Below are 24,202 nucleotides of genomic sequence, written 5' to 3' on the forward strand. Positions count from 1 at the left end.
TGGCTCTGTGAGGGGGGTGACGGCGTGCTGTGGGAGTGAGCATCTAGACACGGCTAGCGTTCAGTTCCCTTCAGGAGCTAATGGTGTCCTGTCAACCAGAAGCAGAGCCATGAAACTCTGAAGAAGTTGGTCCTGCTTCTGCCCCTGTTCCAGTTTTGGGGCATTATTTGCATTGAGGGATTGTGAGGTCAGGTCACTTGGGGCATATATAGTGTATTTAATTTATTTGAAACAGGCAAGTAAATAGTTAAATACAGCCACTTCCATAGCGGCTCTACTGTGGCGTAATGCGTATAATGGGATCTACCAAGGCATAACATGTATAAGGGGCTCTACCATGGTGTAACATGTAGAAGCAGCTCTACTGTGGCATAATGTGTATGAGTGGCTCTACTGTGTGGTGTAACATGTATAAAGGTGGTCTACTGTATGGAGTAATGTGTATAAGGGCATCTACTGTGCGACGTAACATGTATAAGGGGTACTAATGTGTTGTGTAATGTGAATAACAAACGCTACTGTGTAGTGTAATGTGAATTGGTAAAATTCTGTGGCCACGTCCCTAACCCATGGAGCCATGCCCCTATACTTCTGGTGCGTGCGCTTTCACCCAAAGGAAACTTTCGGCCTAAACTCCACAAGGTGTAGAACTGGCCCGGTCAAAGATTCAGGAATTTAAATATTTTTTATTTTCAAATGTAGCATGCCACCACATGTTGGCCAGGACTCTAATACAGTACAGGGGAGGGGGTCACCACACATACCTTTGCTCCGGGCACCATGGCACCTAGCTACACCCCTGGAAAGGGGTAACATGGGAATGTAGAGGAAGAACACAGAGGAAGGGGTAATATGGGAACACAGAGGAAGGGGTAATATGAGAACACTGGGTCTGATGCTCAGTTGGGAGTAAAGCAAAAGAAAGAGCAAATAACTATGTACCAGAGCAAGCGGTGAAAAACAGGATTTTTTACTCACCAGTAAAATCAGTTTCTTAAAGTCCATCTGGGGGATGCCAGTGTGTTATGCCTTAGGTGGGTTGAGGTCGGGAATTAACTAGTTCAAACTGACTCCCATTCCCTAATAACCCCTCCCCGTAACCTGGATCCTCAGTCTAATGTTTAACCAAGCTTGGAGAAAAACTCACAAAATAACTGAGAACCAAACTAATAGAAATTAATCTAGAACCAAACAAGGGAGGAATTCAGCATCCCTCAAATGGACTACAAGGAATTGATTTTACTGGTGACTAAAAAACGAGTTTTATGGTAAGAACTTACCTTTGTTAAAACTCTTTCTGCGAGGTACACTGGGCTCCACAAGGATTGGACAATGGGGTGTAGAGTAGGATCTTGATCCGAGGCACCAACAGGCTCAAAGCTTTGACTGCTCCCAGAATGCACAGCGCCGCCTCCTACATCACCCCGCCTCCCAGCACAGGAGCTCAGTTTTTAGTTAACCAGCCCAATGCAGTAGCAGGAAAAGAGAAGACAACAGTTAGTAGCCACATACACCACACTCTCACGACAAGAGAAGTGTCAGCGGCTAATGCCATACCAACCCAAAGAAGCTAAGTGCGTCAGGGTGGGCGCCTTGTGGAGCCCAGTGTACCTCGCAGAAAGAGTTTTAACAAAGGTAAGTTCTTACCATAAAACTCATTTTCTGCTGCGGGGTATACTGGGCTCCACAAGGATTGGACAATGGGGATGTCCTAAAGCAGTTCCTTATGGGAGGGGACGCACTGTAGCGGGCACAAGAACCCGGTGTCCAAAGGAAGCATCCTGGGAAGCGGCAGTATCGAAGGCATAGAACCTTATGAACGTGTTCCCGGAAGACCACGTAGCCGCCTTGCACAATTGTTCAAGGGTCGCACCACCTTGGGCCGCCCAAGAAGGTCCAACAGACCGAGTAGAATGGGCCTTAATGTGAACAGGAGCAGAGAGACCAGCCTTCACATACGCATGTGCAATCACCATTCTAATCCATCTGGCCAGGTTCTGCATGTGAGCAGGCCAGCCACGTTTGTGAAATCCAAACAAAACAGAGAGAATCAGATTTTCGGATAGAAGCAGTTCTCTTCACATAGATACGGAGAGCCCGTACCACATCCAAAGACCGCTCTTTGGGAGACAGATCAGGAGAAACAAGTGCCGGAACCACAATCTCCTGGTTAAGGTGAAACAAAGAAACCACCTTAGGTAAATATCCGGGACGAGTCCTAAGAACCGCCCGATCACGGTGAAAAATCAGATATGGGGAAATACAAGACAAGGCACCCAGATCCGACACTCTTCTAGCAGAGGCAATAGCCAGCAAGAACACCACCTTAAGGGAAAGCCACTTAAGGTCAGCTGAACCAAGGGGTTCAAACGGAGGCTCCTGCAACGCCTCCAAAACCACCGACAAGTCCCAAGGAGCCACAGGCGGGACATAGGGATGTTGGATATGCAACACATCCTGAGTGAAAGTATTAACATCAGGCAAAGTCGCAATTTTTCTCCGAAACCACACCGACCAGGCAGATATATGAACCTTTAGGGAGGCCAGACGCAGGCCCAACTCTAGGCCTTGCTGCAGAAAAGCTAAAAGCTTGGCTGTACTAAACTTAGAAGCGTCATAATTGTTAGATGCGCACACAGTAGGAATGCCAGACCCTATGGTAAATCCGAGCAGAAGCAGGTTTCCGGGCCCGCAACATAGTTTTAATGACCTCTTCAGAGAAACCCTTAGCCCTCAAGATGGAAGCTTCAAGAGTCACGCCGTCAAAGACAGCCGGGCTAGGTCCTGGTAGACACAGGGGCCCTGAACGAGGAGGTCTGGGCGTTGTGGAAGTAGAATTGGACGCTCTGATGATAGGCCCTGCAGGTCTGAGAACCAGTGCCGTCTGGGCCACGCTGGAGCTACGAGAAGCAGATTTCCTTTTTCTTGCTTGAACTTCCGAATTACCCTGGTCAGGAGTGACACCGGAGGGAACACATACGGCAGCCGAAACCTCCACGGCACTGCCAGCGCATCCACGAATGCTGCTTGAGGATCCCTTGTCCTTGCTCCGAAGACTGGAGCCTTGTGATTGTGTCGAGACGCCATCAGACCCACGTCTGGAAGACCCCACTTTTCCACGAGGAGTTGAACACTTCTGGATGGAGGCCCCACTCGCCGGCATGGTGGCGACTGAGAAAGTCCGCTTCCCAATTCAGGACTCTCAGAATGAATATTGCCGATATGGCCGGTAGATGGCGTTCCGCCCAATGTAGAATCCGTGAAACTTCCTTCATTGCCAAACGGCTTCGAGTGCCGCCTTGATGATTTATGTAAGCCACTGTGGTGGCGTTGTCCGACTGTACTTGAACAGGATAGTTCTGAATTAAATGCTGGGCCAGGTTCAATGCATTGAAGACCGCCCGGAATTCCAAAATGTTGATCGAGAGGAGAGATTCCTCCTTGGTCCACCGACCCTGAAGGGAGTGTTCCTCCAGCACCGCGCCCCAACCTCTTAGACTGGCATCTGCCCCTGCACAATTGTTGGTCCTGGAGCCACCAGATCAGAGACAGACAGACCTCCGGAGTCAATGAGATCATGTGAGACCTGATCCGGTGAGGCAGGCCGTCCCACTTGGCTAGAATCAGCCTTTGGAGGGGGCGAGAATGGAATTGTGCATACTCCACAATGTCAAATGCTGATACCATTAGGCCCAGCACCTGCATTGCAGAATGTATCGACACTTGCGGACGAGAAAGGAAGCAACGAATCCTGTCCTGAAGCTTCAGAACTTTCTCCTGAGACAAGAACAACCTCTGGTTGTGAGTGTCTAATAGCGCTCCCAGGTGCACCATGCTCTGAGCAGGGACCAGGGAGGATTTCTTCCAGTTGATGAGCCACCCGTGGGCTTGTAGAAACCGGACCGTCATATCCAGATGACGCAGGAGAAGATCTGGGGAATTTGCTAGGATTAACAAGTCGTCCAGATACGGCAGTATCCTGACCCCTTAACGGCGGAGTACCACCGTCATAACTTTGGTGAAGACTCACGGAGCGGTTGTTAAACCAAAAGGTAACACCCGAAACTGGTAATGTAGGTTGCCAATAACAAACCTCAGGTATAGTTGATGTGACACTGCTAAACGAATATGCAGGTAAACCATGTAGTCCCCAGGTTCCAAGGCCAGAACTATAGAGCGAAGGGTATCCATACGGAACTTGGAAACCTTCACAAACCTGCTCAATGCCTTGAGGTTCAGAATGGGCCGGGAGGACCCATTCGGTTTCGGGACTAGAAACAGCGGAGTACCCCCGGCCCCTCTGAGCAAGAGGCACCTGTACGACGATTCCTGTATCCAGGAGGGTCTGTACCACCGAGTGTAGAGTGTTTGCCTTTGTCTGGTCCAAAGGGACGTCTGTCTGGCAAAATCGATGAGGGGGTCGGCTTTTGAAAGCTATGGCGTAACCTCGAGTGACGACTTCCCGTACCCAGGCATCTGAAGTGGTCTTCAACCATTCCTGGGCATACCCTAGAAGCCGGCCCCCCACTCTGGGATCCCCCAGGGGAAGGCCAGCCCCGTCATGCGGCAGGCTTATTGGTCTTGGCAGCTGGCTGACGGGCAGCCCAGGCTTTTTTGGGCTTCGGCTTATCAGGTTTGGAAGTGCGGGCCTGCTTATGGTACGCCTGACCTTTTGCTTTACCTGAAGGATGAAAGGGGCGAAAGGACGTACCTTTAGCCTTCGACACAGAAGGAGCGGTATTAGGCAGACAGGCAGTTTTGGCAGTAGCCATGTCAGCCACAATCTTATTTAAGTCCTCCCCAAACAGAATATCTCCCTTGAAAGGGAGTACCTCCAGGGTTTTTCTAGAGTCCAGATCCACAGACCAGGATCTCAGCCACAATATCCCAGGATCTGAGCCACAATATCCGGCGAGCCAGGACTGACGCAATAGAGGCCTTGGCTGCTAGGATACCGGCATCAGAAGCCGCCTCTTTAATATATCGAGAAGCTGTGACAATATATGACAAGCATTGTCTAGCATGGTCAGAAGAGATTTCAGCTTCTAACTCCAAGGCCCCTGCTTCAATAGCCTCTGCAGCCCATGTAGCTGCAATAGTGGGCCTTTGTGCAGCACCTGTGAGGGTGTAAATCGCTTTCAGACAACCCTCCACACGTTTATCTGTAGGCTCTTTTAGAGACGTGACGGTAGTGACAGGTAGAGCTGAGGAAACCACCATCCTAGCCACATGTGAGTCCACTGGAGGAGGCGTTTCCCAATTTTTAGACAGCTCTGGCGCGAGGGGATAGCGAGCCAGCATCTTCTTTTGAGGCACAAACTTCGTACCCGGGTTTTCCCAGGGTTCCTGACGTATATCCACTAGGTGGTCAGAGTGAGGTAAAACTTGCTTAACCACCTTCTGACGCTTAAACCTATCTGGTTTCTTAGGAGGGACGGATGGCTCAGGATCATCTGTAATCTGCACAATTAACTTAATAGCCTCCAAAAGATCAGGAACATCCACATGTGAACTACCCTCCCCATCAGCCGTATCCGAGTCAGAACCTGAGGGGTCAGTATATGTGCCGTCTTCATCAGACGAGGTGTCAGTGACAGCAGTGGATTGTGAGGAGATAAGCGCTCGCTTAGAGGACCTCTTGAACTTAGGCGAGCGTTGGTCAGACTTTTTAGTAGTCAAGTACTGGTTCAACTTCTTTAATTGAACAGATTTATCGTCCGCCCACGGCAGGTTAGCTGCAGGGACCACATACCGTTGTACTAGCATTGGGGGTCCCATAGGGGGAGTTAGTTTATGAACTAGCGTATGCAGAAGCGTGGAAAAAGTGGCCCACGGTGGGTCAGTATGTGCCTCCGTTGCCACAGTCCCACTGGGGGACAAGGAGCCCCCAGAACCAGAGCCCATAGCTGCTATATTCTCCTCATATGGCCCCGTGGCATCAGCAACACCGGCAGTGTGTTCAGCCCCAGAACCGTTACCCTCAGAAGCAGACATGATATAACCTGCAGTATGAGGTTAACACAGTACAATTATCAGCAGCACTATACCACTAAACCCAAACCCCTGCGCAGTGTAGTCAGCACTAGCAGAGATAAAGGAGAGATATGGTGACTAGATCACACAGAAAAATACGTAATACAGTATATCTTTGTGAAAATCCTATATTAGATAACACCTGACGCAGGTTGAGTGAAAGACACAAAATGGACACCACTCAGCTATCAAATGCACACACAGAAAGTCACAGTTTGTACAATGCAGAGGTTATTAATGACAATAATACTGCACTGGACTAGCTTACACAGCTATATAACAATAGATATAACAGTACACAGTAAGAACTGGATGCATATCACAGGGTAATTGTACTATAAAACCCTGACTAAGTGCCCTCTTTCTTAACTATCACTGTCTAAAAAGGCAGGTAGAATACTTAAGTGTCATGTAAAGGCACAGCACTGACAACCTGGCGGCTTTACATAGGAGGATTTGCCCAAGCAGTCCCAGGAGCAGTGAGCTGAGGGATAATGGCGCCGCAGACACTGACAGGGAGTGAGGAAAAGAGATATGCAGCTCCAGGGCGGGAACACTTGCTAGAAATGGCGCCCTGGGGCTGGGGGAGAGGCTTCAGGTCTAAGCCTTATCCCCTCTGCTGGCAAAACCACCGGGTACTGTGGGCGATATAAGAATTGGTTTAGAGAGAAAACCTGACCTGCGCCCTTGCCCTGGTGATCTAGTGGGGTCGCCTGTACTGCCACAGTGTCCACCGCCAGTGCCCCGCCTCCCACTGACCGCGCCGGATCGCGATAAAGACCGGGTCCCGCAAGCGGGACCCACTCCCCACCTCCCGAAGCGCGGCCACGCGATACTGGAGAGCCCCAGCCGTGTGTGTCTAACATGAAGAAAACCAGAGCCTCCGCTGTAGGTACCCGGCAACCAGGGCTCGGGAGTGTACAGCGCCGCTGGGGAGAGCTGGAGCTGCAGCAGTGAATGTCGCAAGACATTTACCACCGCTGCTGCCCTTGAAGTCTTCACTTTTTTTCTAAAAAGCTCTTCTCAGGGCTACTTGGATCAGCCCCTCTGTTCAGTGCCTGCTTACTGCAGCACCAACTTACAAAACTGAGCTCCTGTGCTGGGAGGCGGGGTGATAGAGGAGGCGGCGCTGTGCATTCTGGGAGCAGTCAAAGCTTTGAGCCTGTTGGTGCCTCGGATCAAGATCCTACTCTACACCCCATTGTCCAATCCTTGTGGAGCCCAGTGTACCCCGCAGCAGAAATCCTTTTTTTTGTCCATTTTGGGGATGATCATGACAGTGCCTCAATTATTAATACATAGGCCACTAAATCTTTCTGCACATTGTCCATCTGCCCCACCTGCAGTGCAGCATGGTATTACCAAGGCACACAGTTACTTGCTGTGTTTTGCTTTCTTCCGGTTCAGAATCAGGCCCACTGTCATGCAGATATTTATAAAACACACAAAATGCCAACATACTGTATATAAAGGATCAGGTAAACTTGCCACAAGTGGTTACAAATAATTCACATATCAATTTCAAGCAAAATAAAGTCAATACATTTACATATAGTAATCTTGAGTTGAATTTAGGCGAAATAAAGAAACACACGAAAACATAAACAAGACAATTAAAACAACCACAACGATAATGGTGGATTTATGTTTCAGAATAATGTATAACATGTTCATATACTTCTAAAACCTCTATATTCTACACCTGTGGTTCCCAAACTGTGTGTTGTGGCACCCTGGGATGCCTCAGGGCACTTACAGGGGTACCAGGGGTTGTGGACCAATTAAAATTATTAATGGTCAATATAACAGGCAAAACTAGTGCTTGTGGCTGCCAATCATAAAATATGTGGACAAACAAACAAATCCTGTCGCTCATGTCATAAATGAACCTGAAACCTACAGATGGAGCAACACTTATAGAGCGTGGCTACATCGCAGGCGGGGGCGCGCCAAACACACAGATGCTCCTATTCACTTTGAATGATGGAACCACGATTAGAATGGCTCCATCTGTACAAAAACAAATTTACTTCATTTTAAAAAAAATCTAAATTTCTCAATAAGAAACCTATTTGCCTAGGGGTGCCATGAAACAAAATTCTGATACTCTAGGGCGCGTGATTTTATAAAGTTTAGGAACAACTGCTCTACACTAAGAAAAGACATAATATGAAGGTATAGATTTAAATGATTCCAACACCAATTGGAAACATGGACACAGCGTCATATACATAAGTCCCACAGTATTTCTTAATGTGCAAGGTATTAGTTATAAGAGATTATGGAAAACCTCATGTTAATAAGGTCAGAAATGATCTCAAAATAAAATGTAAAGAAAAACAAGCAGCAGAAAGATTAGAAAGTACACAAAACATTAACTAAGAAGTGTGCACAAATTATTTCTAAGTGTACAGAAAAGACCAATTGTCCTGAATACAGCCTGTTCTAGAGAACTTTTACCACAGTTGATCAGATGGAAGTATTATATTCTACTAGGTGCTTCATCGCGCCCTACGGGCGCTCTCCACACCGTCGAAAGGGGCTATGCCCCCTTAACCCCTGCACGCCTTGCTGCGGTTCAATATTTGTATGAGTATTACCTGCATTCCTAGGTTTGTTAGTGGTTAAATATTGCACGACGAAAGTGCTTCCAATGGTGAAGGGGGCGCAGCCCCTTGCGACGGCGTGAACAGTGCCTGCAGGGCACGATGTACAGAATGTAGCGGGTGCGGGGGGTACCGCGGATGAGGCAGGGAGTATGTAGATGCTGCGGGTGGAGGGGGGGGTGGATGCAGGTGTGGGGGGAGGGGTGCGGGACCTATACCTATGTCATTTTATTTGTAACAATATATAGGACAGGGATAAGGATGTATGTGATAGGTAAATGGTGTCATTAGACACAGAGGGAAGTGCTGGTACAATGCGGAGCAGGGGCAGCTGTGTCCTCTCTCTACACCGTACCATCCTTCAGGTGTAGCAACACGGACATGTTGCGCACGCAAGGTCTCCACGCGGCCGCAGGTGCACCAGTCCCCTCTGCATGCGCTATGTGCTCGCCCCCCTCAGGTGCAGTAGGAGGAGGGGGCGATGGCTGGAGCTGGTACCAGGGCCAATGGGCATGGACAGCGCGGTCATGTGCTCGGAGCTGGGCTTGCGCCCTGCGCTTGCTGTGTGAGGGATAGGGAGGAGGCGGCAGAGCGGAGCATCACCGATATACCGGTAACTATGGGGGGCACCGCAGGGGGTTATGGCTCCTGTACTCCTGGTGAGGGTTTGTCAGGGAGGTATCAAGGAGCCAGTGGTATGGACCGTGTATGGGATACAGGGGGGTAGGGAGGGGACACAGACGCGGGGCCGTAGGGAGGGGATACAGAAACGCGGGGCCGTAGGGAGGGGATACAAACGCAGGGCCGTAGGGAGGGGATACAGAGACGCAGGGCGGTAGGGAGGGGATACAGAGACGCAGAGCGGTAGGGAGGGGATACAGAGACACAGGGCGGTAGGGAGGGGATACAGAGACGCAGAGCGGTAGGGAGGGGATACAGAGACGCAGAGCGGTAGGGAGGGGATACAGAGACACATGGCGGTAGGGAGGGGATACAGAGACGCAGAGCGGTAGGGAGGGGATAGAGACGCAGGGCGGTAGGGAGGGGATACAGAGACACAGGGCGGTAGGGAGGGGATACAGAGACGCAGAGCGGTAGGGAGGGGATACAGAGACGCAGAGCGGTAGGGAGGGGATACAGAGACGCAGAGCGGTAGGGAGGGGATACAGAGACGCAGGGCGGTAGGGAGGGGATAGACGCAGAGCGGTAGGGAGGGGATACAGAGACGCAGGGCGGTAGGGAGGGGATACAGAGACGCAGAGCGGTAGGGAGGGGATACAGAGACACAGGGCGGTAGGGAGGGGATACAGAGACGCAGAGCGGTAGGGAGGGGATACAGAGACGCAGAGCGGTAGGGAGGGGATACAGAGACACATGGCGGTAGGGAGGGCACACAGACGCAGGGCGGTAGGGAGGGGATAGAGAGACGCAGGGCGGTAGGGAGGGGATAGAGAGACGCGGGCGGTAGGGAGGGGATAGAGAGACGCGGGGCAGTAGGGAGGGGATAGAGAGACGCAGGGCAGTAGGGAGGGGAAACAGACGCGGGGCGGTAGGGAGGGGATATAGAGACGCGGGGCGGTAGGGAGGGGATATAGAGACGCGGGTCGGCAGGGAGGGTCCCCAGTGAGGAAGCTGATGAAGAGAGGGGGAAAGTAGTGGAGGGGGAGGGCACCAGAAGAGGAGACTTGTGTAAAGTGGGGACCACACATAGAATCAGTGGGTAGGATGGCCGGAGGGACGACTCACCGTTGAGGCTGTGGGCGGCTGCTGCAGGCTGGTAAACAGTAGTGCCCAGAGGCGTCATCAGGTCAGTATTACTGTTACACACATCTCTCACCCCCCCCCCGCAGGCGAAAAGGGGGCGTGGCCTGCTGTGAAAGGGGCGTGGCCTCGCAGGTACGTTTTCTCTCGCTCCGGGGGTGTTTCCAGCTAGCCTGTAGATGCTGGCAGCCCACGGAGACTGGAGTGTGTGTGGCGGCTCTTCTCTGTGACAGGAGCCGGGTGCTGCAGGAGATGATGTCACTGCAGCACTCGGCTCCTGTCACAGCAGGAGAGCGGACAGCTGGATGTGTGCGGAGGAGGCGGCGGGTGTGTACGCGGCGCAGGGAGGGCTATGAAAGCCTTCTCCTGCGCCACCCATCCCTCCTAATGTGTATGACGGGGGCGGCATCAGCCGTTGTTGTTGGCCTGGCGCCGCGGCCGGGGAGTCAGAGCTGCTGATGGGTGGGGGGAGAGAGAGATGGACAGGCAGCAGGAGCAGAGACTTGCCGACTCCGCCCACCGCTGTGACTCCACCCAGCGTTACGGCCATGCACAGAGTCACAGATGTAGCCAAATATATAGGAGATTCCCAAAAATTCCTGTCACAGTTTTGTCTCTAGAAACCATTAAAGTACAAACTACAGTATGTAAAAACTCTGAAAGTATTAAGTACCTGGTAGTGTCACACTTTCTGGTCAGCCAATATACAGCAACACGTCAAATCTATTTTTTCATGCATGTAAATATGTTGTATTGAAATGTATCATTCAGTATGCATATTTCCAGCAATACAAAAAAAGTCTGTTTTTCTATTTTATACTTACAATTATGAATGACAGAAGTACAACACAACTGACAATTGTGGAGTCAGATCCTTTACTGACGTACAATCTTCAACTTTTTACAACCCCAGCATAGGCAACCTTACAGTCAGGCATTGTGCAAGACCCATCCATGTACCAGACGCTATAGAAAGTTCATAGTGATACATGCAAGCTGAAATTAAAGTCTGCAATATGGTATTATCCCTAGCGAGGGGTGGAGCCATGTATTAGGAAAGATTCAGCTGTGCCCTTTCATCAGCTAATACAGATTATCTCCATCCAGGTATAGAAAGTCATTTCCTGGCTTACTGAATACAAACACTTGCCTTTATTCTCTTCACTATCTAAGTTCCAGAATTTATTACCAGGAAAAGGCATGAATATTTTAATAATTTTGTTATTGGGAAAGTTTTAGAACACAATGTGAATAGAGTAATAATAGTAATAATCAAATATTTTTCTTGATCAACAGTTAGACAAAACTAACATTGGGGGTAATTCCAAGTTGATTGCAGCAGGATTTTTGATAGCAATTGGGCAAAACCATGTGCACTGCAGGGGAGGCAGATATAACATGTGCAGAGAGAGTTAGATTTGGGTGGGTTATATTGTTTCTGTGCAGGGTAAGTACTGGCTGATTTATTTTTACACTGCAAATTAGATTGCAGATTGAACACACCCCACCCAAATCTAACTCTCTCTGCACATGTTATATCTGCCTCCCCTGCAGTGCACATGGTTTTGCCCAATTGCTAACAAAAATCCTGCTGCGATCAACTTGGAATTACCCCCATTATCCTGAACACTTTTTTCAGTTTATCACAAATTTAATATTTACGTTATGGAAATATGATGCACATTTGGCTGCATATAAAGAAAAAAAAAAGATCCATCATAAAAATTTGACCCATGTTAGAGTGATTGTATACCTTGTAACACATGAAATGGACAGATCTTATAGCAAGTACATACCAGATCTTCTTGCTTCTTGCTGCTCATTGCTGGAGTGTAATAACTTCCTTTATATGCAAGCAGGTGTAAAAAGTGGCAATGTTCTATTGCGGGATTACAGAGTTGATGTAGACCACACACTGGAGTTTGCAGTTTTAAATGTCTAACAGTTTGATAGAGTAAAACATGTGACTTGTGCTATAGGACATCAGCTCCAATCACTGTAAATGACATAGGGTTGAGCTACTCCACAGGTGCGAGGCTTGACCCACTGCCCGTGAGAGAGGCAATATGCCAGTTCTAATTTTAGCATAGCTTATGAGGCTTGTAAATATAGGAGAGAGAGGATACTGATCCAGTGCCGCCTCTCTGTGATGACCAAAGGAAAGGAACTTAATTGTCAGCCCCTCATTATAGTCTGTAAAACACCCGTAATAAGTCTGCATTAACATTTTGTGTACCATGCTTACTTCCTACTTTTACAGTGACAGGGAAACAGACATGCACAAACTTTTACATATCACACATTATTGTTAATTGCTCAATGTTTTAGCAGTACTGGTATCTGGTCTTGTTCTTCCTATGAATGTGAAATGTATGTAAAATGTAATAAAATGTCACCCTGGACCATAAAATAAAATATTTAAAAAAAAATCTGAAAAATACTCCTCTGAAATGGTGATAACAAAACATGTAGGCATGTATACCAATTTACACATAAAGAAATATTTTTATTTGAAATAAATGAGTAAAAAAAGATTTTTTTTTTGCAGGTAACATGCATTTTATTGGAAAACGTATTAGTACACATAGTATTGAGTTCAAGGATTTTTATCACTCGCCTAAACTCGTTAACAAAGCATCATGTGTCACAAATACATAAATTTAGCAATTACTGAGTGTGTACAATATTCTAAAGCATCTTATAGCTGCAGAATACAAACAGTAACTATATAATACATTATACAGGTGAAACGTGCATTTTGTCCTGACACCAGCCATTTGTACAATTATAAAGCTATATCTATGAATGGCTTGCAGTGGCTACAACGTACACAGCACACCTTCTGCTAAAGTGTTTAAAACAAACTTACAAGAAGCAAACCCATGAACAATAATCTTGTAAATGTTACTAAATAAATGTGTAGAAAACAAACATTCATGTATATTTAAATCCTGTACCCAAAAGTTTAAATTAACATATACATGAAACTGCTGAAACGACTGTGGACCGTGATGGGCTCCCAGTTGATAACAGTGCACTTACAAATCCTCTCTCTACTGCTGGAAAGAATTAAAGAGCCCTGTGACAACACAAAATAGAAGCAGGGAGTTTCTGGAGTTAACAAATATTCAAAAGAACGTAGATTATTCAATTTCTGCCTTAAACTGGGTGCACACCACCATATAAATGTCACCAATCTGATAAACGCTCCGATCCGGGATTATCGGAACAGTAGGACAGTTTATTTTGATCTCTATAATGAGGTTGGGAGGGATATAGTGTGTGCAGCATACTACATATCATCCTCTTAATTTTACCATTGCAAGAGATCTTCAAGACATTTACTGGCTTTAAACGCTCCTGCAAGCTCACTATCCAACTACTGGGCCGATCAGCCAATTATCAGCTAATCGGACCAATAACCGGATAGTGTGTACCCAGCTTTACAGTGCAGAAAGGACATTAGTTCCTACAGACCAGCTAAAAATTGATTGGGTACTGCAAACAAATGACTGCCTCCACCATGCATAAACAGGATGTTATACAGGTATATGCCATCTTATAGTGAAGTGTCATATAGAACTTCCAAATAAAAGGCCTTATAAAAACACACTACCAAATTCTGCATAATTTGGAAACCAATCGTCTCACAACTTTAAATTCCCAACTTAAACTTTTAAAATCACAATTCTATCTGACAAATATTTAATTTTGTGGAGGGTAAACTTTAGAGCTAGCAGCAGCAACATATATATTAGGCACCGGAATTTAGAAATCGTGTTTAAAAACCATAATAATTTATGTAGCCATGATACACTTATTGTACATAAGGCTCAGTATATACATGGCAATAGGCACAAGTTCATTCAAAAATTGTATATTGGTATCGCTTAACTAAAGTTATGCATCATCTGAAATGTGTGATTTACAAAATGAATACAAAAACCGAAAAGTTGTACAAGTAACTACTGTTTAAGAGATAAACTGAATTCTAGGATTTCAGCTGAAGACAAACTACAGAAACACTACAATTTATTCACATCAAATGCTTTAACAGAGACATAATTATGTAGTTGACAAGATGAGGAGGAAAAAAATAAATAAATTTTGGCATGACAAAAATTTATGATATTTAGACTACTCAAGTGTTATAAGCACCTTAATTTCCATTGTTACCTTACATTTTGGAGCAAACAAATTTTAGACTGGATAAATGTCACAATAAAACGAGGAACATACTTGATGCACTGAATGTGTTAATAAAAGTAATACATTTGCAAAATCCTTCATTAGAACAGAAATGACTGCGTTCACATTTAAAAAATGGAATGGAACTCTATAATAATATTAAATTAAAAAAAATCTATATATTAAAAGCTTAATTTACACCTCTATTTGACGCACCTATAGAAATTATTATAATGTAAGGCAGTGCTTAGTGTTTCAGCAAGGTGCAAATTTATATCTAACTCAGAGAAATATCATACTGGTACGAAGTAGTCACCTGTCCATTTCCATCTGGTTTAGAATATTAAGTATCAAAAAAGCTTACAACATCATATGTGCATTTAAAACAAAACGGAGATGTTTAAAAAAACAACAACAAAACACAAAACAAGCAATACAAACTCCCAACATATTAAAGTTGATACAAAATAGAAGTCAATTAGTGTTAGTGTTGGGCTATGTAATATTTAGGTACTGGGAGTTTATTCAAGCACAAAAATACTTCTAAAAACAAACAAACAAACAAACAAACAAAAAAGTCACATATATTGGGTCTAGCCCTCCTGAATTGCCACAGTGGCTCAAATTGAAATGCTAAGGTTTTCACATTCTACCCAAATCGTACATTACTAAGCAGCATGGCGTAAAGCAGAGAGGTTACTGTAATCTGTGGGTTGACTTGCACTCGCTTTCATTCATAAAGGGGAAGGAGGGGCGGGGGGAAGAAAAAAGACAAACTATGGTCGTGCTTGTTCACAAATATATAAGGTATAAGCTTGTTTTTGAACAATGTTATTTTGTAAAGCGCATTTTCACATGTATCAAGTCACAAGCACAAAAAATGTCACTGACTATAAAACACATAGACCTGCAAGATTTATCACCTGGTTTGTGATTTAGCAACAGTATTGTTTACATTGACATTACATAAATGCTGCGTAGTGGATTACAAAATGATGGGATTTTCTCTTTATTAATTTTAAGGCAAGGGCTGCACTACTGACAGCAGTATGCAGCCGGCTTCATCTATGCTTCATGTATGCAAAGGGCTCAAAACACTATTTGCCCCCAGACCCCCCCCCCCCCTCCCCCTCCCTCCCTCCCCCTCCGAAACAGTCAACACTCTGTGAGAATGGCTCTACTAGGTGCGGATAGTAGTACTGTGTTTTTGCAGTTAGGTTCCACAGGGGACAAAGGGGGAGGAGACAAGTAGCTACCGACAAGGCCCTTTGGTAGTACATGCCTGACCACAGAGCACTGTTGCCCGACGCTGCCTTTCCCCTACTGGGAAAACGTTTTATATCCTTTGCACAAGAGTTATTTAGTTGTAAAATGCAATATGGAAACAGAGCAAGTACGATTTACTTAAAACAGAGATAGCACATTCAGCATATGAACACTGACAAAGCAAAAACTTAAGAAGTGTTTTCCTCAATTTGTGAGGCATTTAGTTATCACGAGTCGAATACCATTCAGTGTTTGATTATGATATTTATATTTGATTATCATATTTGGCAAACAAAAGACTAACATGCGTGAGCGTAATGCATTAATAATCATGAAAGTATAAGGGTTCCAATGTGTTCTAAGAGTGGAGTGTTAGTGTTTTTCTTTTTTTTACTGTTATTTTAATAATTATAAAGGGGTTAGAATGGTAAGTAAAATAGTAATTTTTGTAAAGGGCAACTATTTCTGATGTAAAGAGGACTAAAAGTATTCCTAAATGGGCCAATTTGAATTACCAAATTTAACACTGAATGCCGCAGCTCTTGAATGTAGTTGCATTGGATTATAACGTGTATGATACAAAGAGAAAACCAAATTATTATACTTTAGGAGGCAGCCTCTTCATGCCAAGCACCACATTTCACAATTAAAAGGAGCTCCTAAAGTAATGAACATTAAATGAAGCAAAAAACATTAATTAAGTGGGTTGGTGAAAGACCTGCTCTGCTTTCATATAAGCAATACCCCTGTTTTGGCTCCATGTACTTATGGCCTTGAAAAATTAGATTAACATACCCTTCAATGTCAAGTTGCTATACATACTTGCCTGTCTGTTTGTTGCAGATTAGCGTATATTGGCTTATACTTTGCAAAGAAAACAAAACATGAGTTCTGAACCCAAGCTGGACCATGTAAGTACTCAGAGTAAGGCTTTCTGGTGCAAAACTGAAGCGATGAGGAGGTATGAGATCCATTTCATGGCGTGGTCATTATGTCAATGTTGTTGCCAGGATGATTACAAGTATTAGGAGCAAGATGACTACACAGATGATTATGAAGATCATTTTCTGAAATGTCAGGAAAACAATATTAATACTTAGAATATATAAAAACACAAAAATATTAGAGAGAGTACAAATTTGGGTCACTATTTATTAAATATTTTCTCAAGATTTTTATGTTTTGTACTTCTTTTTGAAAGTGTGATAAGTAAATAGTAGTGGTGCAAAGACTGCGCACCACACAGAATGTATCACTTCCTATAACAAACAAACACAAGTCTGAAGTGAACATAGTGTGCCAGTACAGTGTCACCCAACTTCAGAGAAAATAACCCACGCCTACAGATGACAGGGAAGCTCTTCACAAGGGGTGAATGGTCATGCCAAATGAAATCACATCCCTTCATAATGTACATACTTATTTGTAAACCCTGCTTTTCAATAGCTGAATGAGCATTTAAGTAAATGTATGCCAGGTTTTCAACCTTTCATAAGCCCACGGTATACAATGACCATTTTAGACTTGGCTAAATACTGCATCATATGCCATAAAACTTAAAAGCGAGATCCCCAGATGTTACAAAAAGAAAATTTACACATATGCAGCGTGTACTGCTAGGCACCGGCAATCAAACTTCTGTTATGTGTATATACAATATGCTGTTAGTGTATTAATAAATTCAATGAATGCTTAAGTTGACTTGTGAAGTAGAGAAGCTCTCAAGAACCTCAAGATACACCTGTATCAATAGCATAAATTCATGTTTTGAGCCCCGGAAGACGTTTAATTCTTTAGTCTACAGTTACACTACCAAAATAAAATCTTGACTTCGATCTGTATCAGCATTGCTGGAAGCATAAACATTAAACAGTGCAAAAGGTTAAACTATGTAATATATTGATGCTTTATAAATAATAAAATACGTATTACACAATTTCACTTCCACACACTAAAACAAAATTCACTTCTAATAAATTGTGAAACTCCTCTATTTAAATACAAATTTGCAGTTCCCATGGCTTACCACAACCCCCACTACTCCAGAACACTGTGCTTCTGTGTACCCAACCCCACGACTGTGCTTTTTGGTGGGATATTAGTGCTATTGTATTGCAATGATGACAACACAAATCGAAAATGTGGCAGGCCCTGGCTATTCAACTATTTTAGTGAAGCAGGTGCAATTAAAACCTCTCGTACAAATCCATCAACTACCAGAGTACATTGCATTCTGGTTCTGGTGAAAAGTCAGACTAAATAAAGTCAAGTAATAGCGATGGTGAAATTTTTATAGCTGGGCATAGAGAGGATGGGATACTACTAACAGAGAAACTGTTTCAGCAGCAATACACTTAGGGCCTATTTCAGTAACGATCGCTACCGAGGCTGAAATGGCACTTGTCTCTAAACTGCTACTACTAAAAATTGCATGTGACGAGCCGCCCAGTAAGGAAAAAAAAAGACTCCTACCACTACAAATTTGCATATGCAGTCGCATCCATCAACAGTTGCGTTTGACCCATTTTGCGTTTGATCCATGCCTACTCAAAGTAATGCAATTGCAGTCTCACCAGGCACCATGTTTTTCATTGCAGCTGACATCAGATGCACGCCCTGAAAATGGCCATGATATGCCTGTGTTTTCTCTTAACGCCTCCCCATGCTGCTTTGCAACAAATGGTCACTTCCTGTCAATCACTGTGAGATCGCATTTCACTGGGCTGGCAATGCGTTCACAGACTGACGATAATTGCCGATTTGCAAATTTGCAATTTAGCGATTCTTACTGAATTAGACCGTAGAAAGGGAAAAAAAAAAAAAAAAGTATCTCAAAAGCTAAAATGAGTACTTTTAAAATCAGTAACAAAGCTGCCTGTACCACAGCATGATGGGAAAGGCTGGAATCAGAAAGGTCAATGACTTAGTTGGATTACATTTTTCCATTCTGTTATAAGTACAAATGTTTTATAAGCTTTGCAAATGTATCAATAGTGCTCTTCTTACAATTAGTTGGTAATGTAGATTTATAAATTCATTTATGTAAGAGTTTGCCTTTTTTCAGATTTAGTACACTACAAAAAATATTTCTACAATAGTTTCTGCATGAAATGCATTTGGTTGTCGACCTACAAATGTACTCTTACTTTTGATCCTGCACATCCTAGGATGTTTTACATGCTACATGATTTGTGTTTTGATATTCAGAAACAAAAGTTGCGGACAAGGCCAACTCAGTTGGTAATAGAGAACCACCTGCAACTATAACAGCTTGGCAGGGATATACACAAACACATGCCAGTACAAGACCACGTGGCGTGCATACAGATCTTGTATCCCCACATTTGGCAATACTAAACCTGTGAATGGTGTCACAAGAAGCCAATCCCTCTCTGGCTCAGTGTTCTGAGCTGGTGATGATTGTGACTTGGAAGAAGCAATGGCTCTAGATGACACAAGGATAATGTCTTCTTATGGCAGACAGTGGGGCTGACCCTTCCATAGGGTTTTATATTTTATGTAAGGCAAATGTAATATGTAATATAATGCTGAATAAACCAATAATAAGCATTCCAAAAAGGATAGGGTGAATTCCACACAGGATGGTTAAGGGCAAATTTTCCCATAAACCGTTCTAAAAAACGGCCCTACTCCCCCGGGTGCAGGTCGTGTCTGCTGAGGAAGTCTGCTTCCCAGTTGTCTACTCCTGGAATGAAGACCGCTGACAACGCCACAGCGGTTTTTTCTGCCCAGAGGAGAATTCTTGACACCTCTGACATTGCTGCTCTGCTTTTCGTTCCGCCCTGTCGGTTTATGTTCGTCACATTGTCCGACTGGACCAGAATGGCCCAATCGTGAAGAAGATAAGAGGCCTGCACAAGGGCGTTGTATATGGCCCTGAGTTCCAGAAAGTTGATTGGAAGGATAATTTCCTGACTTGACTATCTTCCTTGAAACTGCACCCCCTGGGTGACTGCTCCCCAACCTCTGAGGCTTGCCTCTGTGGTTAACAGGATTCAGTCCTGAATTCCGAACCTCGACGAGGTGAGAAATCTGTTGCCACCACAGAAGGGAGATCCCGGCTTTTGGCGACAGTCGGATCCTCTGGTGCATGTAAAGATGTGATCCAGACCATTTGTCCAACAGATCGAGCTGTCTTGCGTGAAATTTTCGTATTGAAGCACCTCGTAAGAGGCCACCATTTTACCCAGAAGGCTAATGCATAGAAGCACCGATATCCGGGTTGGCTTCAAGACATCCCAAACCATCGACTGGATTACCAATGCCTTTTCCAACGGAAGGAACACTTTCTGCGACTCCATGTCCAGTATAATTCCCAGGAATGGGAGCCTCAGTGTTGGCTCTAGGTGAGATTTCGGAAGGTTCAGAATCCACCCGTGATCCTGGAGAAGTTTGGTTGAGAGACCAATGCTGTCCAGCAACCTCTCCCTGGACGGCGCCTTTATCAGAAGATCATCTAGGTACGGAATTATTTTCACTCCCTGCTTGCGAAGTATAAACATCATCTCTGCCATCACTTTGGTGATCACCCTCGGTGCCGTGGAGAGACCAAATGGCAGGGCCTGGAACTGGTAGTGACAGTCCTGTAGTGCAAACCGTAGATAAGCCTGGTGAGGCGGCCAGATCGGAATGTGAAGGTACGCATCCTTGATATCCAGAGACACAAGGAATTCCCCTTCCTCCAGACCTGAGATCACCGCTCTCAGAGACTCCATCTTGAACTTGAACACTCTTTTTTTTAATAAAGTAATTTTTATTCAGCAAACTGGAGAATAAGGTACAGACATTGCAGAGCATTACAATATCACAACATTAAATCCATCAGCTCAAGGCGGAACCCCAAGATTGAGGGAGATTCACAGCTGAGGGATATCAGAACATGGCATAAAAGAATTACACATAATTTCCTGCTGTACAGATTATTTGGGTCTGCAAGATCCATAGCCATAAATATAAATCCTCATACATTTTTATATTTACGCCCTTAAACTAACCCATAAAAAACATAAAATCAAAAGAAAAAAAACAAAAACAAACAAAAAAAAAAAAAGAACAAACCCGAAGCAAGGTGAGAAAGGGTATTCTGATTCCGGACCACAGTAATCATGCGGTTAAGCAGTCGATTCCGCAGGGCTCAGCCGCCAAGCATCTCAACTACGTCACTAAGCAGTAAATATTTGTTAAGTTAGCATTTCAGTGCCCTCTATAGTTGCGGGATCGGGTGAGAATGGGGGGAGTCAAGCCATGGAGACCAGACCCTTTCAAATTTGGCTGATGCGTTTTGTTTCATATATATATATATATATCTTTCCTTAATTATTGTATCATTATTTAGGTTCTTAAGCGCAGAAACCAAGGGGGCTCTAGGGGCCATCCATAGCCTCGCAATGCAAACCTTAGCCAAGGCACATACACTGCCAGCATAGAGACCCATTGAAACAGACAGAGAAGAAGAGCATCCCATCCCCAGAATACAGAATTGAGGGGTAAGCAGTTCACCAGTCACACCCGTACTCTCCAGAATTGACCTGACCCCCAACCAGAACACCCTCAACCTCGGGCAATCCCACACTAGATGCCAAAATGTTCCCATCTCCCCCCCGCATTTAGGACATAGGCCAGATCCGCCCGTATCGAAAGTAGCCAGGCTAGCCGGAGTCATATACGTTCTGTGTAAAATAAAGAATTGAATCTGCTGATATCTAAGAGATTTGGTTACTTTTGCAGGGTATTCCAGAGCAAGGGCCCAGTCCTCCTCAGTTATTAAACCCATATCCTCCTCCCATCTCCCACGGAGACGTGTCAGAGGGTCCGCATGGAGCCTGGCAAGTAAATATCCATACGCACAGGAGACCATCTTAGCTCGACCCAAAGTAGCCACAAAGGTCTTGATGGGAAATGGGAGGATTCGTGGGGGGGACTCAGCAAACTGGGACTGGAGGGCGTGACGAAGCTGGAGATATCTGAAAAAATAGGAATTGGGTAACCCAAACTCATCTTTCAGTTGCTGGAAGGATTTGAGTACTCCATCTAGGTAAAGTTGGGAGATAGAAACGAACTTGAACACTCTTAACGGGTTCAAGGACTTGAGGTTCAGAATTGGTCGTACCGAACCGTCCGGTTTCGGTAGTACAAACAAGTTGGAATAGTACCCCTTGTTGTGTAGATGAGGTGGAACTGGAACAATAACTTGAGTCTGTACCCGTTTTTGGATGGCCTGCTGTAAAGTTATACTTGCCTCTTGTGAAGCTGGTAAGCCTGATTTGAAGAATCTGTGAGGTGGGAGCTCTTGGAACTCCAGTCTGTAGCCCTGGGAAATAAGATCTATTACCCAGGGATCCCGGCACGAACTTGACCAGATGTGACTGAAAAATTGTATAGTCAGGCTCCTACCTGACAGACCAACGGGCCTCGCGTCCACCATGACCCTGAAGGCTTTGAGGAAGCAGAGCCTGAGCTCTGTTCCTGAACACCAGCAGCTGCTGGTTTGCATGGTTTACCTCTTGCGCCTCTGGAGGCCGTAGAAGCACATTTGGATTTTCCCTTAAACTTGGCTGTCCGAAAGGACTGTAAATTTGAAGCTGAATAAGCTTTCCTGGCTGGGGGAGCTGCGGAAGGAAGATACGTAGACTTACCTGCAGTAGCTTTGGAGATCCATTTGTCTAGTTCGTCTCCAAACAAGGCCTCTTCTGTCAATGGTAGGCCTTCCACGCCTTTCCTGGAGTCCGCACCAGCAGTCCACTGGCATAGCCACAAGCCCCTGCGTGCTGACACCGCCACAGGGGTGGTGCGTGCATTAAGCAAACCAATCTCTTTTATGGCTTCCACCATAAAGTTTGCAGAGTCCTGTATATGCTGCAGGAGTAAAACAACATCTCCCCTAGACAAGGAATCTAACCCCTCAATTAGGTTACCTGACCATTTAGCAATGGCTTTTGTGATCCATGCACATGCAATAGGTCTTTGGGCCACCCCAGCAGCTGTATACAACGATTTGAGTGTAGTCTCAATTTTACGATCAGCCGTTATCTTTTAGGGAGGCTGCACCAGGGACAGGCAATACAATTTTACGTGACAGCCTAGAGACTGATGCGTATTGGTGGATTTTCCCATTTTTTTCCTAACTTCCAGAGGAAAAGGAAAAGATGAGAGCAACCTTTTAGAGATTCGAAATTTCTTATCAGGATTAACCCACGGTTCTTCAAACAGGGTATTCAATTCCTTTGACGCAGGAAAAGTGACTAAGGACTTCTATTTTACATTAAAATAAGATTCCTCACACTCCTCTGACACCTTATCAGGAATTTGCAGAACATCTCGGATAGCATTCCCCCTCTCCAAATCCACCTCACCCTCCTCCATGTCTGACCAGTCAGCGTCAGAGTGCCAGAGATCGTTTTTGCGGACAAATGGGAAGGGATTGAGAAGCTGGTTTGGGGACTGAGTCTCTGTTCATAAACTCATCCACAGTCTGTCTTAAGTATTGCGTCTCTTTCTCATTGTGGGATAGCTTTGTGGAAATATTTGAGATCAGTCCCTTAATGGAATTAACCCATTCCGGTTCAGCCCCGCTATTCTGGGAAGGTGCACTGCCCTGAGTACCCAGTAGTGAGCCCCCGGTGAAGAGGAACACTCTGCTGTACAAGAAACACACTCTTTGCCTGACATAATGTAAATATGACAGCACACACACACAGGAAGAGGTTAAGCACAATTAACCCACAAAGAGCCCTTCAGGGAGATGCACAGTAATTTGGAGCTAGCCCCCACTGCGCCCTTATCGCTAATGCCAAACTTAGCAGGGTCGCAGACTAAGTTCCCTGATAGGGGACATGGTACACTAATAATCGCTTTACCCCTGCTATGACCCCCTGGTACTGCTGAGGTAATCTGGAGTCACACTGGAGGAGCTGCACGTCCCTGTCAGTCAGCGTCTGTGTCCACTGCAGAGGGAAAATGGCGCTGGTGAGCTGCTGGATCCTCTCATAATGAAGCCCCGCCCCTTCAATGGCGCGTGGTCTTCCCGCTTTTTTTTATACTGGCTGAGGTAATCTGCTGCTTAAAATGGAGAGAAAACAGTTTTAAGGCTGTTTTTGCCAGTGTGGGTACTGTGTACAGTGTACTGTGTCCGCCCCAGTTAGAAGCCGTGTCTCTCTGTACCCTCATAGTTGGGATGCCGGCTTAGTACTCACCACTCTTCTTTCTTCTGGCTCTGTTAGGGGTGGCGGCGTGCTGCGGAAATGTACGCTCGCCGTGGTGGGGCTCTCGAATAGTTCCCTCAGGAGCTCAGTGTCCTGTCAGCGGGGAACAAGACCATTAACCTTTCA

The 24,202-nt window shown here is 45.2% G+C and overlaps 2 protein-coding genes across 4 annotated transcripts in view; both read right to left on the reverse strand.

Moving 5' to 3' along the window:
- Positions 1 to 12,389, reverse strand: part of RIMBP2 (RIMS binding protein 2) — a 1,046,283-nt gene extending 1,033,894 nt beyond the window's left edge. Inside the window, exon 1 of one of the 2 annotated variants that reach the window (XM_063964621.1) lies at positions 12,197 to 12,389. In XM_063964621.1, the coding sequence (XP_063820691.1) occupies positions 12,197 to 12,223 (27 nt within the window). In that variant the 5' untranslated portion in view covers positions 12,224 to 12,389. Of the gene's footprint in view, positions 1 to 12,153; positions 12,175 to 12,196 lie in introns of those variants that run through there. The other variant, XM_063964623.1, reaches the window with a different exon arrangement.
- A 545-nt stretch (positions 12,390 to 12,934) lies between these two features.
- Positions 12,935 to 24,202, reverse strand: part of STX2 (syntaxin 2) — a 273,207-nt gene continuing 261,939 nt past the window's right edge. The window contains exon 10 of one of the 2 annotated variants that reach the window (XM_063964647.1): positions 12,935 to 16,921. In XM_063964647.1, the coding sequence (XP_063820717.1) occupies positions 16,844 to 16,921 (78 nt within the window). In that variant the 3' untranslated portion in view covers positions 12,935 to 16,843. The remainder of the gene's footprint in view (positions 16,922 to 24,202) is intronic. The other variant, XM_063964646.1, reaches the window with a different exon arrangement.

This window comes from Pseudophryne corroboree, chromosome 1, assembly GCF_028390025.1.
Source record: "Pseudophryne corroboree isolate aPseCor3 chromosome 1, aPseCor3.hap2, whole genome shotgun sequence".
NCBI lineage: Eukaryota > Metazoa > Chordata > Amphibia > Anura > Myobatrachidae > Pseudophryne > Pseudophryne corroboree.